The 13,179-nt window shown below is 61.1% G+C and overlaps 1 protein-coding gene across 3 annotated transcripts in view; it reads right to left on the reverse strand.

The window, feature by feature from the left end:
• Nucleotides 1-4,948: 4,948 nt before the first annotated feature.
• Nucleotides 4,949-13,179, reverse strand: part of CAPZB (capping actin protein of muscle Z-line subunit beta) — a 121,462-nt gene continuing 113,231 nt past the window's right edge. For 2 of the 3 annotated variants that reach the window (XM_045859639.1, XM_045859640.1), the window contains 4 exons: nucleotides 11,075-11,140; nucleotides 10,375-10,451; nucleotides 8,905-9,017; nucleotides 4,949-5,782 (listed from right to left, as the gene is read on the reverse strand). In XM_045859639.1, the coding sequence (XP_045715595.1) occupies nucleotides 8,915-9,017; nucleotides 10,375-10,451; nucleotides 11,075-11,140 (246 nt within the window). In that variant the 3' untranslated portion in view covers nucleotides 4,949-5,782; nucleotides 8,905-8,914. The remainder of the gene's footprint in view (nucleotides 5,783-8,904; nucleotides 9,018-10,374; nucleotides 10,452-11,074; nucleotides 11,141-13,179) is intronic. The other variant, XM_045859641.1, reaches the window with a different exon arrangement.

Here is a 13,179-nt window from a genome sequence, read left to right on the forward strand (position 1 = left end):
CCGGCAGGAGGGGACCAAGGCTGCCGGCTGGCCTCCCGGTGGCCTCGTTTCTTCAACCTGCTTCTCTGCGACAGGCTCCACGCCTGGTGGTGGGGACACAGCAGTGAGAATAACACTCCCGCAGGGTACCTGCATCTCGGTGCTCAGGAGGAAGCAGCATAGTTAAGGTGCAGATCTTGGTTCTGCATCTTCCCTGTTCTGTGCCTCAGTTACTCTATCTGAGAAATGGGATGACACTAGTACCACTTCAGATGGTGTGATGAGGGAGTTAGCCCCACAGCCTGGCGTGGAGTAAGAGCTCAAGTTCAGCTGTGATAGTTCTTAGTTGGAGGAGAGGGACAACCAGATCTCCCTAGAGAGAGGCCTTCCTGGAGGGGGCAGCATGGCTGACGGATGAGCAGGCGATGGGGGGGGGAGGGGAAGAGGAGTATCCCCGAGGAAGAGAAGGGGCAAGAGCAGGTGGGGAGGGAGGAGAGGAAGGCAGGGCTCAGGCCTGAGGTGAAACTTGGTTTCTCTCGCCGACTCCATTCTGACTCCCTGTCCCTGTCGGCGGTGACCCTGCGGGTGCCTGGGGCAGAGGGGCCGCTCCCCTCCGAGCTGCCCTGCTCTCCCCCCACACCCCACTTCAGGTTCCCAGGGGTGGGAGCCGTCAGGGTGGCTGGGGGAGAAGCTGACCCTCCGCCTTTCTGTTGGCATCTTCTTCCGGCCCCCGGAGAAAGCAAGGAGCCCCCCAGTGTGGGGCCAGCGATGTGGGGAGGGGTGCTGTGGCATAATTTGGGGCTACAAATCTTCGTGGAGCACAGTCCTCCACACTCGGTGCGGGAAGCCGGGGGTGCAGGGGAGCCCCCCCTTGTCCCTACTCTTAAGAAGGGCAGGACTTGCCAGGCCCTGGTGGGAAGGGGTGGGACCAGAAGGTAAAGTACCATAGGAAGGAGGAGGCAACCAGGGAAGGCTTCACGGAGGAGCAGTCCTGGAGCTGGATCTCGAAGGCAGAGGGAATGGCATGTGCAAAGCCCTGGAGTGGGAGCCCGGGCTGCTCTCTGGTGGGGTTGTGGAAGCAGGGGCTTGCAGCTGGTGACCAGGTTTGGAGGGGGGGAGAGGGGGAGGTTGGGGTGGGGAGGCCAGGGATGGGGTGCCTCTGAGGATGAGGTGGGCAGTGAGGGGGAGGAAGGCCGATGCCCGGCCCTGGGGCGTGCCTGCGGAGCCCCGTGTGTGAGCTGGCGGCAGCTGACGCGTTTACTGAGCACATGCTATGTGTGTGTGTCAGCCAGGCTGTGGCCTGTCATTCCCTCCTGAAAGCCCGGGGTGGGCGCGTGCTGATGGCCATCGAACAGATGGAAAATCGGGCTTTGCAGGGTCGAGCAACTTGCCCAAGGTCGCCCAGCTAGGCCTGGCCGAGGTTTGAACCACATCAGGTCTCGGCTACAGGGGTCATCCCACACTTTGTGGGTGTTGGGGGCCTTCAGGGTACCCTTCCACCCTGGCTAAGGGCCCAGCCTCAGGCTCCCTTCGACACCATGCTGAGCAGTGACCCCCATCCCCCAGCCTCTGGTCTGTTCCATGCCCCAGGCCCCAGCCGGCTCTGGTGCAGGTCCCCTTTGCCAGCCAGCTGTCTGCCCCCGCCAAGGGCTGTGACCTGGCTCAGTGCCTAGTCACCTGGGGCCCGGTGGCGCCCTCCCAGCCTGAAGACCTGGGGCTTGGTGCGGCAACACGGCCCCCTGAGTTAGAGCTGTGTGGCGAAGAGAGAGATGAAATAGCACAGCTCCCCCACCCCGCCCTGGGAAACCCTTCTCTGATGGGGGTGCACCACCCCTTCCTCCTCTGGAAGCCCCAGCCTGATGGGGAGACGTGGCCCCTGCCTGGGGCAGCGCCCTGTCCACTGGTGAACAGGGTCATGCCGGGCCCCGGCACGTGGCAGGTGCCTGGCAGGTAAATGGTGGCCACCTTTGCTTATCCAATACCTGGCAGCTCCCTGGGTCCCTCTGGGAGGTGAAGGGCCAGGCTGAGGGGTTCCGCTGAGCTGACCAGGCCATGCTTGCGGGGGTGGGTCCCTGGGTCAAAGGTCCCCGGTGGATTTCCTTTCTCCCCCTGGGGCTCACACACCTCTTGCTCCTTGCTGCAGGCAGTGGGCAGTACGTTGCGTGTCTCTAGGTGTGGAGAGGCACAGGGACAGCCGGTTGGCAGGCAGATGGCATTCTGCAAAAAGCAGAACCACCCAGAAGCCCCGTCCTCAGCACCCAGTCCCGGGCCCTCCCACACTGGGGTTCCCCTTGATTCTTTGGCAAACCTGGGGTTTTCTGAAGCCTCAGCTTGGACAACACGGCCTTCCGTGCCTAAAACCAAGAAAGGGAGGGAAGTCCCCGATTCAGCCCCCTTCACCCCTCCTCCTGCTGGACTTGGCTTTCATCGGCGCTGGGTAGTGGTGGGACCCTCGAGTCCCTGGGAACAGCCAGGTGCTGCTGAGTCCTAACCACCCAGACGTCCCAGCACTACCCCGACCAGGTCAGTGTCAGCCCCGTGGCAGGGGCAGGGATGGCCTTTTGCTTCAGATGAGCTCAACTAATAACTGCCGATCAGTCCCCCAGCCCTGTGGCAGCCTGAGGACACAGCCCCGCTCTGGCAGACCCAATGGTGACCAGTCTCTGCCCACCCACACTAGAGAGTATGGGCAGAGACCTCTGCCCTGGCCACCATCGTGTCCCCAGCACACAGTAGGTGCTCAGTAAATGCTGGTGAGTGAGTGGAGTGAGTGCCTGAAACGCTGGCCCTCAGGGAGTGGGGAGACGGGCATGCAACCCATGAGCACAATTGAATTGGTACCCCCCCGCTCCGTTCTTGAATTTACACACTTTAAATGGGTAAACTGTCTACATGTGAATTGTGGCTCAATAAAGCGACTTGAAAGAAGATAGAATTGGCTTTTATCAAAATTTGACTGGAGCCCTGGCTGGCATAGCTCAGTGGATTGAGCATGGCTGTGAACCAAAGCATCGCAGGTTCGATTCCCAGTCAGGGCACATGCCAGGGTTGCAGGCCACGGCCCCCAGCAACTGCACATTGATGTTTCTCTCTCTCTCTCTCCCCCACCCCCCTTTCTCCCTCCTTTCCCTCTCTAAAAATGAATAAATCTTAAAAGTTCTGAAAAAAAAAAATAAACACAAGTGTATTGTTTAAAAAATATATATAAATATTTCAAGAACTTAATTTCTTATATAAATTATGAGTTTATATAGAATGTCTATATTATTGTTTTTAAAAACCTAATTGAACAGTCCAAGCAGTGACACAAATTATAATGAAACTTTTTATGGAACAAGAAAACAGCACCACCAACTAGTCCTTTAAAAAAGCATCTAATAACTCACCTGCCCCCTGGAGAACGGAGACGTGAACTGCAGAACCAGTAGCAGAGCTCTGAGTAGTCGTAGGGAGCACACGTTCTGACGGAAGTCACAACTGGGCAAGGCGTGATTGCACAGTCCGGTTTTCCAAATGTTAGTTATAGTGAGCAAATAGTTGTAAAAGGAGACCTTTAACTTACATGCAAATTCTAGAATATATACTTCAGAGCATTAATTTAACTTCCGTGCTTGGAGGGAGACAGATTCACGTGTATCAAGTTTGAGAAGACCTGGCTACAGAGGCTGGAAAACAAGCACTTACTCACCAGGAGGACTATCCCGCGGACCCCTGAGGACCCCTGCTTCCCGTGGAGGACCTGCTCCGCCTCCTCGGCTTCTCGGGAAGGTTCCAGGCCAATGCCGGCCCCTGGGCCCAGTGACTGGCCTGAGGAGGCGCTCCGCACAGGTTCCCTCCCCCCTGCAGCCCCTTCAGGCCCACGGGCCACCAGCATAAGTGCACCCAGTGGGCAGAGGCAGGCTGCAGCCCCGGGGCCCAGAGGGCTGGTCCAGGGCTCCTCCAGGCCGTTCCCTCAGCCTCCCCTCCTGCCCCAGGAGCGCTCCGGAGGCCCCTCACCTGAGAAACCCGCCGTCGGAGCCCCTTGCTCCCAACCACAGCCGCCCAACTCAGCACCGGAGAACGAGCAGCGATGCGCCCAGGGAGGATTCTAGAAGGTGGGCGGAGTAAGGTCAGGCCTGGCACACATCCCAGCCCCAATTTCTGGGTTTCCAGCGTTGTTTTTGGTCCCGTGATCGAAGACTGATGAAAGGGAAAGATCCACTTACTCAGCACCTTCTGTGTGCCCGGCACTCCGCTCACCCACCTCCCTGAAGCTGTCACCCGCTAGCCACACAAGGAACTGCCTTGGGGTGCCCCCCGCCACAGGGTGCCACATGCAGAGCCACATAGGGCCAGGACCCGCCTCCTCTCCAGCCGCCATCTCCCCCCACCCCACCCCGGCACCTGGAGGGCACTCAGTGCGGCGGTGTCTCTCTCAATAAAGAGATGCCCCACCTGGGGCTCTGTCAGACCCAGCAGAGAGAAGCTGGGACCAAGGAGTGGGGGTCGGGGACATCGAGGACCCAGGCACATCAAACCAGGGGAGCCGGCCAGGCTGGAGGCCTGAGCAAAGCCATAGGCCGGCTCGGAAGCTTCCTCCGGTCCCTGAGCGCCATGGCAACAGGAGGCCCCAGGTGTGCAGGCCTTCACCAGCAGGTGCTCACTACCAGGAAAGGGGAGCAGGGAGCAGCTCTGGGAGGAGCAGCGCTGGGGACCTCCCACTTCGGGGCTCGTGTGACACCGGCCCCAGCACTTCAGGGAGGGGTGCTGGGGTGTCCCACGGAGGGGCTGGGAGCAGCAGCTCTGGGGCTCTGCAAAGATGCCTCTCCTTCCCACTCCACGACCAGCGCCCTGCCCCCCCAACCCCGCCCCTCACTCTGCGAGGCTGCTACCTGCGCCCGCCTGCAGCCGCCGCACCACCGAGGCCACCACCGAGGCCACCATGCGGGTGGAGAGCAAGAGCGGGAGAGAAAGAACACAAGGCCAGTGCTAACTGTGTCCCAGTTTCTTTTTATTTATTTTTTTGGTTTTTTTTTCCTTTTTTTTAAGTATGGAAGCTCAAGTATAAGATGTAGATTTTTTTAAGCTTTACAAAAAAACAAAATAAAACAAAAAACTCCTTTTGCATTCCATAAAAATCGACAGAAAAGCACCTGACCAGAAGAGCAGAACGGCCAGCGGGCCCCACCCCTGCGCCCCCCCGGTGGCCTCCGCAGGGGCGGGGCGAGGCGGGGGGCCCTGCGGGACAGTGCCAGGGGCCACCTCTCCTTCCTCCCAGAGCCATCCCCGTCCCCTCCCCCACCCCCAAGCAACTCCCAAACACACGTGGAATCAGATTTCCAGTTTTTCTTCTATCTTTCACACACCACAGTTATTTCATAAAATTTTTTTGTTTTACATTTTTTACACCAATGTAACAAAAAGGTGGGAGGAAGGGGAGGCAGGCAGACGGTGTGTCTGATGCCCGCGAACAGGGGCGGGGCGAACACAACGCACACGGTCTCTGGGGAACACGGAGTCTGACGGTGGGACGTGGTGGAAGCAGGCCTTGGAGACGAGGAGGGTGTTAGCGGCTTTATTCTCAGGGTGTGACGGCGCTGTGCAGGTCGGCGACGCAGGTTGTGGTGTGACCTGTCGGGGCGGGGCGGGGCGGGGTGGGGCGGGGCGCAGAAAGTGAGTTTTCTAAGAAAGGAACCTATCGAGTGCATGGCAGGTCCGGCAGCGTGAAGCGGAGGTTTAACATTGCTGCTTTCTCTTCAACGCCTCCACCAGGTCGTTCTTAAGAGCTTCTTGTTTGGATTTGTCCGCAAACGTCTGCACAGACCTGCCAGGGAGGAAAAGAACCGTTGTGAGCAGGCTTCATGGCGGAGGTGTGGCGGCAAGGGGCCGGGCCGCTGCACTGGCGCCTGGATGCCACACTCGGCCACCAGAGCGTGACCTCCGGGGGCGGGGGGCTGGCAGCAGCGTCCTCAGCGCTCCCCCACTGCGAGCAGTGCTGGAGAGGGGTGGGAGGAGCACTGCCATGGGCACCGCAGCGGGGGGCACCCCCCACTGGGAGAAACGCTCAGCTCTGCCCCAGGCGGGGGTGACCCAGACACAGCCCTCAGAACCCTAGTCCACTCCTCTGGGCACAGGTCCCAGGGCAGCTGCAGCCCAGCTGCTGACTCAGGGCAGGGGCTTAAGAGCCAGCACACCTGGACACCCGGGCACACGGGTCCCCGGCCAGGGCACAACAGAAGGACAGGTGCTTTTAGGCTTTTGCGTGAGGCTCCAGTTAGCTTGGCCAAGAAACCCCCTCAGCCTGGGTTCCAGGAGGCAGCACCGAACCAGGGTAAGTGGCCCTGGGTCCCAGCTCTCGAGTCCTGGATTTGTGGGGAGCGTCAATGTCAGCACAGTTACGCTGGTGTTCACGCCACCCGGCAGGGCCAACGAGCGCCCTCTGCACAGGCCCCACGACTTACACGGTGCTTTTCACGCGCGGCTCTCACGCCACGCTCACGAGCATCCGGAGGGGCCTCGATGTTGTTACTCCCAACGTATAGGCAAGGAAACCCGGCCAATGGCCTGACCGATCACCTTGTCAAATTTACCCAGCGTGTTGCTTAACCAAGAACTTATTAACAGTTTCATTTATAAACTTGAACGGTTTCAAAGCACAAAGAGTAGAAGCTGTGTCTCAGGAATGCCGTGGACAGCATGTTCCACGGGAACCTCAAGTTTTATATACACTGACCATAAAAAAGAACGGGAAGGAGGGATCAAAAAAAATTCCAAATGCTACACTAGCTGGTGGAGCTCAGTGGACTGAGTGCCAGCCTGAGAACCAAAGGATCACTGGTTCGATTCCCAGTCAGGGCACGTGCATGGGTTGCGGGTCAGGTCCCCACAATCGGCAACCACACACTGATGTTTTTCCCTCCTCTTTCTCTCTCCCTTCCTCGCTCTAAAAATAAATACCGAATTTTTTTGGACTGTAAGACACACTGGACCATAAGACGCACCTAGGTTTTGGAGAAGAAAAATGTAAAAAAAATTTTTGAAGCAAAAAATGTAAAATATTTAGTGACATAAATAACACAGCCCCCCCCCCCCCCCGAGAGCCAAGTAAGCTACATTCGGACTGTAAGATGCACTCCCTTTTCCTCCCAAATTTGGAGGCGAAAGGTGAGCCTTATAGTCCAAAAAACACGGGAAACAAACCCTGTAAAAACAAACCAACGCCCAAGTGCCAAAAGCGGGCAAAGTGAGACGGGGCAGGACTCAGAGGGAACAGCGGTGCCCCCAGGGGGACGCTGGGCACCGGGTCCCGGGAGGGTCAGCGTGGCAGCCTCCAAGTGGCAAGAGCGTGGACGCGCACGGCGAGATGCTGAGAGAATCTGCGTACAGCTGCAAAATCGCCCACGAGGGGCCGCCGTTTTGGGCTGACCCCTTGCCCTGGACTGTACTCGCTGGTCCGTGCCGACAAGGGAAGGGTCAGGCGACAGGCTCGGCTGGCCCACCACGGGCTGTTCACAGGCCCCGCGGAGGGAAGGTGCGGCGGCCAAACCCCCAGGCTACAGTGTGGCCAGCTCTTCTGGGGAGGAGGAGCTGAGCAGGCCAGGCCCCCACCCCCTCAGGGGAGAAAGTTCTCGAGTTAGAGCCAGCGTCAGAATCAGGTAAGAGACAGGTCAGGCTCGGGTGGCTGCAGGTATGAGGAGCAGGGAAATTCATTAGGACAGAGCTTGGGAAGGTCATTGCCGAGCACCTCGGCTACGCCTGGTGGGAGCACCAGCTCAGTGCGGGCAGGAGGGCCTGCCCCGCCGAGATGGGCTGGGTGCCAGGCTGCCCGCTGCTGCCGGGGGGGCCTCTGTGCCGGGAAGCCTCCAGCGGGCGGCCACAGGACATCCAGGCCACGGACCCAGAACACTCCAGACCCACCCTCAAAGCTGAGGGGTGGGGAGGAAACCGCACCACGGAACACCCGGAAAAGGGGCTTTCCCACCGCCACAGCAGGAACACCGCGGCCCAGCACGAGGCCGGGGGCTGATGGCTGCCTTGGGCCCGGAGCTGGTACGTGCACGGCCCAAACTGACCGCTCACGTCCCTGGGACACGGACACAGGGGAGCGGCTCCACCTGGATTACGTAAGTGCCCTCACTGCACCCCACCCCGTAAACCCCACCGAGCCTCTTCTGGGTTGGGCCCTCAGTGTCCGGCCCCCAGCTCGGGGGCTGAGCCCCTGAGGCCTGTCTGGCTGGGTTTCAGAGCCTAAGTGAAAACCAGCCCCTGCTCCGCTCCAGGGGCGCTGACTGCAGTCCCATCGGTCACAAGCTCAAGCCACAGTTCTCGGCCACCACCAACAAGCAAGGCTGCCTTCCGTCCCGCCCGTGCCGGCAGGGGGGACTGCAGCCCCGGCTCTCTGCTCCGTCCCCAGACTCAGAGTGGCGCACCCCTTTCTGGTCAGCCAGCCCACACGGCCACATCCCACGGCAAGGGGCTTATTTGGCTTCCAGGACCCTCGGTCGGACCGTGGGGGAGGGCCTGGCTGCACACAGAGCAGACGTGGGGAGGCCGTCTCGAAGCACGTGGATGAGCAGAAGGCAGGGGGACACAGACCCCGGTGCTGCGGCCACCGCAGCAGTGCAGTCGGGAGGCACCAGCTCCAAGCAGAGCTGAACCCCTGGCCGGGGCTCCCACAGGAGCCGGAGCTGGAGCTGGAGCCCCAGCCACCCTCCGCCACCCCCAACCCCTGCCCACAGAGCAACACACACACACCACACACACAGCATAGGTCCATGTTGCGTGGGGGCCGAGTCTACACACTAATGTTTCTGCTCGCAGCCGTGAATGGACATGGGGTTAGTGGTGGTTTAAGTGGCCACGCAGCAGCAGCCAAACCGGCGGGGTCTCGGCAGGTTGGTGAGTCCTGTTTAGTGGGGAGGGTGCGCGCCCTCTCACGCGGGGTACCTGGATCGGCCTAATTATCAGGCTGGATGTGGATCTGCCGCTGGGTCAGCACCTGGGAAAGCTCCCTCTGCAACTGCTGAAACTTGGGGTTGTCAGGGATTACGTCAACAGATCTACAGAGAGCACGTACGCACAGGTGAGTGCGGCGGGAGGGGGAGGGCGACACGGAGACAGGAGCAGGTGGGCAAGACAGCTGAGAGGAGACATGGGGGACACACAGGGCAGAAGGAAGGAATGTCATCAAGGCCCCGGCTGCTCTGTGCCAGCGGGGTCCCGCTCCTCCGGGCTCGCCCCCACAAACCCGCTGGCTCTCTGCACCAGTCTGCCAGCCGCCGCCGTTGCCCGGGTTGCCTGGTGTGGATGGGGCAGTGGCCCCGGGCTCAACAGCCAAAGGAAAGCAGTGTTGCTGGAGGCAGCAGGGAGGCAGGGAGGCAAGAGGCCCACCAGAAGCCAGACCAAGTTCCCCAGAAACAGGGCGGGAAACAGGGGAAGATGAGGGTCCAGAGGGTCCCCGCTACTGCACAACTGGGCATCAGTAGGAGACCAGCAATTTGTCTCCTGGACAAACGCACAAGCCAAGGCCACCGCCAGAGCTGCTTCCCACCGGCCCCCCTGGCCCAAAGGGAGAGACCTGCACCTGCAGTGGGGCTCGCAGGGCCGGAAGCGGGAGGAGCGGGAGCCCTTGCACGCACACGGCGTGCTGGGCCGCGCGCTGCAGACTCTGTCTCACCCGGTCCCTTCAGCGGCCCCGCCCCCCCCCAACTGGACGGGGCCCCAAGAGGAGTGGATCACCCACGGTCACGCGGCTCCGGGTGACTGGGCAGGCGTGAGCTCCCGGCCTCCCGACTCCGAGGCCGCCTGCTCTGCCACCACGGACCGCAGAGAGCCCGCCAGCCCTCACTCGGCGGACACTGGACACTGCAGAACCCAGGGCCCGGGACGGGCAGCTCAGGGCCCTGGCCCCAGCCAGCAGGGCCCCAGCAGGGGACATCGGAGAGGCCGGGGACCCTCTCCAGGAAGCAGCTGGGTGAGGCGGCTGTTTCCGAGGGAGACTGACTCCCCGCAGCCCGAAGCCCAGCCAGCCAGAGGCAGCCGGGCCGCCCTCGGGCTGCGCTCTCCCGAGTGTCCAAAGGCCTGGTCTGGAGCCCCCCGAGTCCCCAGAGACAAAGGGGCTGGCAGGTCCTTTAGGGGAGACTGACCCCTGGGGGCCGAGAGGAGGCGGTTAAGGGGAACCCCCCCCCCGACATGACTGAAGTGGGGGCAGGAACCAGCACCCGAGCGCGCAGAGCCTGCGCGAGCGGCGTCACCGTTCAAAGTCTGCACAGCAGTCCCATCGGGGGGCGGGCCGCAGCCCCAGTTTACAAACGGGGGTAGACTGAGGGGAAAGGCCCTACAGCTAGTAAGCAGTAGACCTAGGGTGCAAATCCGTATCTTTCTGATTTCCAAAGCGTGTGCTCTGGGGTACGTTACCTCAGCCCATTGACGATGTCCTTTGTTTTCCCAAAGTAGATCTCGTTCAGTGTACTTCTGATTTTGTTTTCCATGTCCTGGGGATGGAGGGGCAGGGGTCACGCGTGATAGCAAACAGCAAGGAGTCCCGAGGTCCACACCCTCAGCCAGCTCACCCCTGCAGTTCCCGCAGTGACCACAGGGGGGCGGCACACGACTGCACGAGAGCCAGGTGCATGAGCCCCCAGTGGTCAGCTTTCAGGTCCACAAGCATGGTCCCCAAGGGGGCTGGGGCCTGAGCACTGGAGGGCACTGGCTGGCCCTGGGAGCTGGCCTTCACCACATCACCACCCCCAGCCCTCCACCCATTTTGAAAACAGCCCGGAGAAACCAGAGAGCAGCCCCCCTTCATCGGAGCAGCATGGAGATGGGAAACTGGGGGAGACAGGGCTTCGGGTTCCCCGAGCAGAGCCTTCTGGGAGCATGTGTCTGGGGACGGTGGAGGGGGTGCCCCAGAGCTGTGCCCTGCTTGCACCCAGCTCAGAAGGCTCAGAAAAACACGACGCCAGGGCAAAGCATGAGCACTGCACCCCTGGCTGCTAGGGAACTGGAAGACAGAAGCACGGGAGGCAGCCAGCACACCAGGAAGCGGGCTCTGGGGCACAGCGTCGGATGCAAACCACGGCCGGGGGGTGACCCAGCGCCCGGGGGCCCCACTCACCTCTACCAGGCGCCCGATGTTGGCTATGTGCGGCGAGCTGTCGCTCACAGTTTCGTCCTTCTCCATCTGCAAAACACAAAGACGGTCCTCCGGGTCAGAGCCAGGCCCGCCCTGCGAACGGCCACCTTGGCTGACAACAGCGAGTCTGTCCCCGCCGCTGGCAGCTCTGGAGCCACATGCAGGTGGTGCAAGGCCGCTTCCCCAGTGGGGGGGCCCTGAGCAGAACAAGACGCTGGTTTCAGGTCACGAAGAGCCCAGCCAGGAGAGGCCCAGAGTCCCCGTTCCCAGGGGCGGACCCGTGCCGCCCTGGGTGGAACACACACCCATCAAGCCCACAGTGGGCGGGCAAAGGTGACACCCTCATCAAGCCCTGGCTCCAAGGAGACCGCTCAGCCCACCTTCTTCGCACTGCCCGCAGGCAGCGCAGGCTTCCCGTGCCTGGGCTGTAACTGCAGTTACCAGTTCCGGAGAAACCGGCCGACAGCCCCGGCCGACAGCAGAGTCCTGGGCTCAGAGGCCAGGCAGCCTGCCCGACGCCCCAGAGCAGTCAAGGCAGAGCCTGGGTCCAGCCCACCCTCACTTCAGAGCCTGTGTGCTTCCTGTCCTGTGAGGCTGCGTGATGTGGGGGATTCGAGCAAGAGAACCTCGACCCAGATCCCGGGGGGATATCCCAGGGAGGCCACGGAGGGGGCGAGGGGAGGGGGGACCCAGCAATTCGAGTCTCGACTGAACTAGGAGTGGAACGCGGGCAGGAAGCGAGGGGTCCTGCCGTGAGCTCGCACCGTGAACTGTGGGCTTCTTCCCGCTGTCTCCCCACTGTCCGGGCTTACCTCCCTCACCCGGCTCCACACTCCTTAGGGAGAGATTTCCTGGTTTCACACCTCACAGGGTGCCCCGAGGACGGGCAAGCACGTAAAGCTCACTGTTCCTCAACTGACAATAAGAAGACATAGCCACCACCACCCCTGCAGCCGAAATAAAACGTGGACGCTGAAATGGGTCAGCAGGAAACTGACGGAAACACGAGAACAGCATCAGGAAGGCCAGAGCTCAAAACAAGTTCGGACCAGCGAGAAAGGCAGGGCGGCCAACCACCCTTGGAACCAGAGACGGCAGGCAGATGCCTGTGCGTGCGTGCGTGTGGTGTGCGTGGAGTGGTGTGCGTGGAGTGGCGTGTGCACTCAGAGGGCAGGGCCTCTGCCGCTTCTCATCCGTGTTCCCGTTTCTTCAGGGCCGGACAAATCTGATTCTGGGACACAGCGATCCTTGAGACACTGCAGGGCACTTCGCAGGGGCCAGGACACCGGAGGGGCAGGGGCCGACCCCACTTCCGTAACCGAAGGAAGAGGGCTAGTTCGCGCCGATCCAGACACGTTTTGTGGGACCCTTGAAAACCACCTGCCGGCACACTTTAACACAGACGCCCCCTAGGGACCAGCACAGGGAACAAGCTCCGCCCCAGAGCCTCCGGTTTCGGGGACGCCGGGCTAGAAAATCGCAACGCTCTGGCAGGTCCCCGTCGGGCACGCTGCAGCCGTGGCCAGGTGCTGGGCTACACGAAGACCGCTCAGATGAGTCCCTGCCCCAAGGGCGGCCTCTGCGGCACCCTGCAGGCCTCTCCGCCCGGCCCAGACCAACCTGTGTGTCTGGGGTTTAGAGGGAGGCATGGCAGAGAGGGCCTGTCAACGTCCCACCAACGGCATTGGGGCTGCGATGATCAGAAGGGTTACTCCAGGGCCCAGACACGGGGCCAGCTCCCACACACAGCAGCTGCCACACACAGGGGGACTTCCCCAGTGGCAGCCACCTCATTCCATTCAGTCCTCACAAAAACCCGTTTTCAACCCAAGGATACTGGGGCTGAAAGATGTCGAGATATGGCCAGATTCGGCGGCATCAGATTCCAAGGACCGCACTCCTCCTGCCTCAGTATGCTGCTCACACGTACCCAGGCAAACACAGACCAGACACGTGGGCTCACATGTTAACCTCACGGACTATAAGATGAGAGGCACACCCCGTGAAGAGACTCGTGGCTTTTAGACTGTCTCAAGCTCGATGACTCGCTTATTAGGCTAAAGCCATGGTCCCCTCTGTTCTGCCCT

The sequence above is a fragment of the Phyllostomus hastatus genome, unplaced genomic scaffold (genome assembly GCF_019186645.2).
Source record: "Phyllostomus hastatus isolate PE091 unplaced genomic scaffold, TTU_PhHast_1.1 phas_scaffold_182, whole genome shotgun sequence".
Classification (NCBI taxonomy): Eukaryota; Metazoa; Chordata; class Mammalia; order Chiroptera; family Phyllostomidae; genus Phyllostomus; species Phyllostomus hastatus.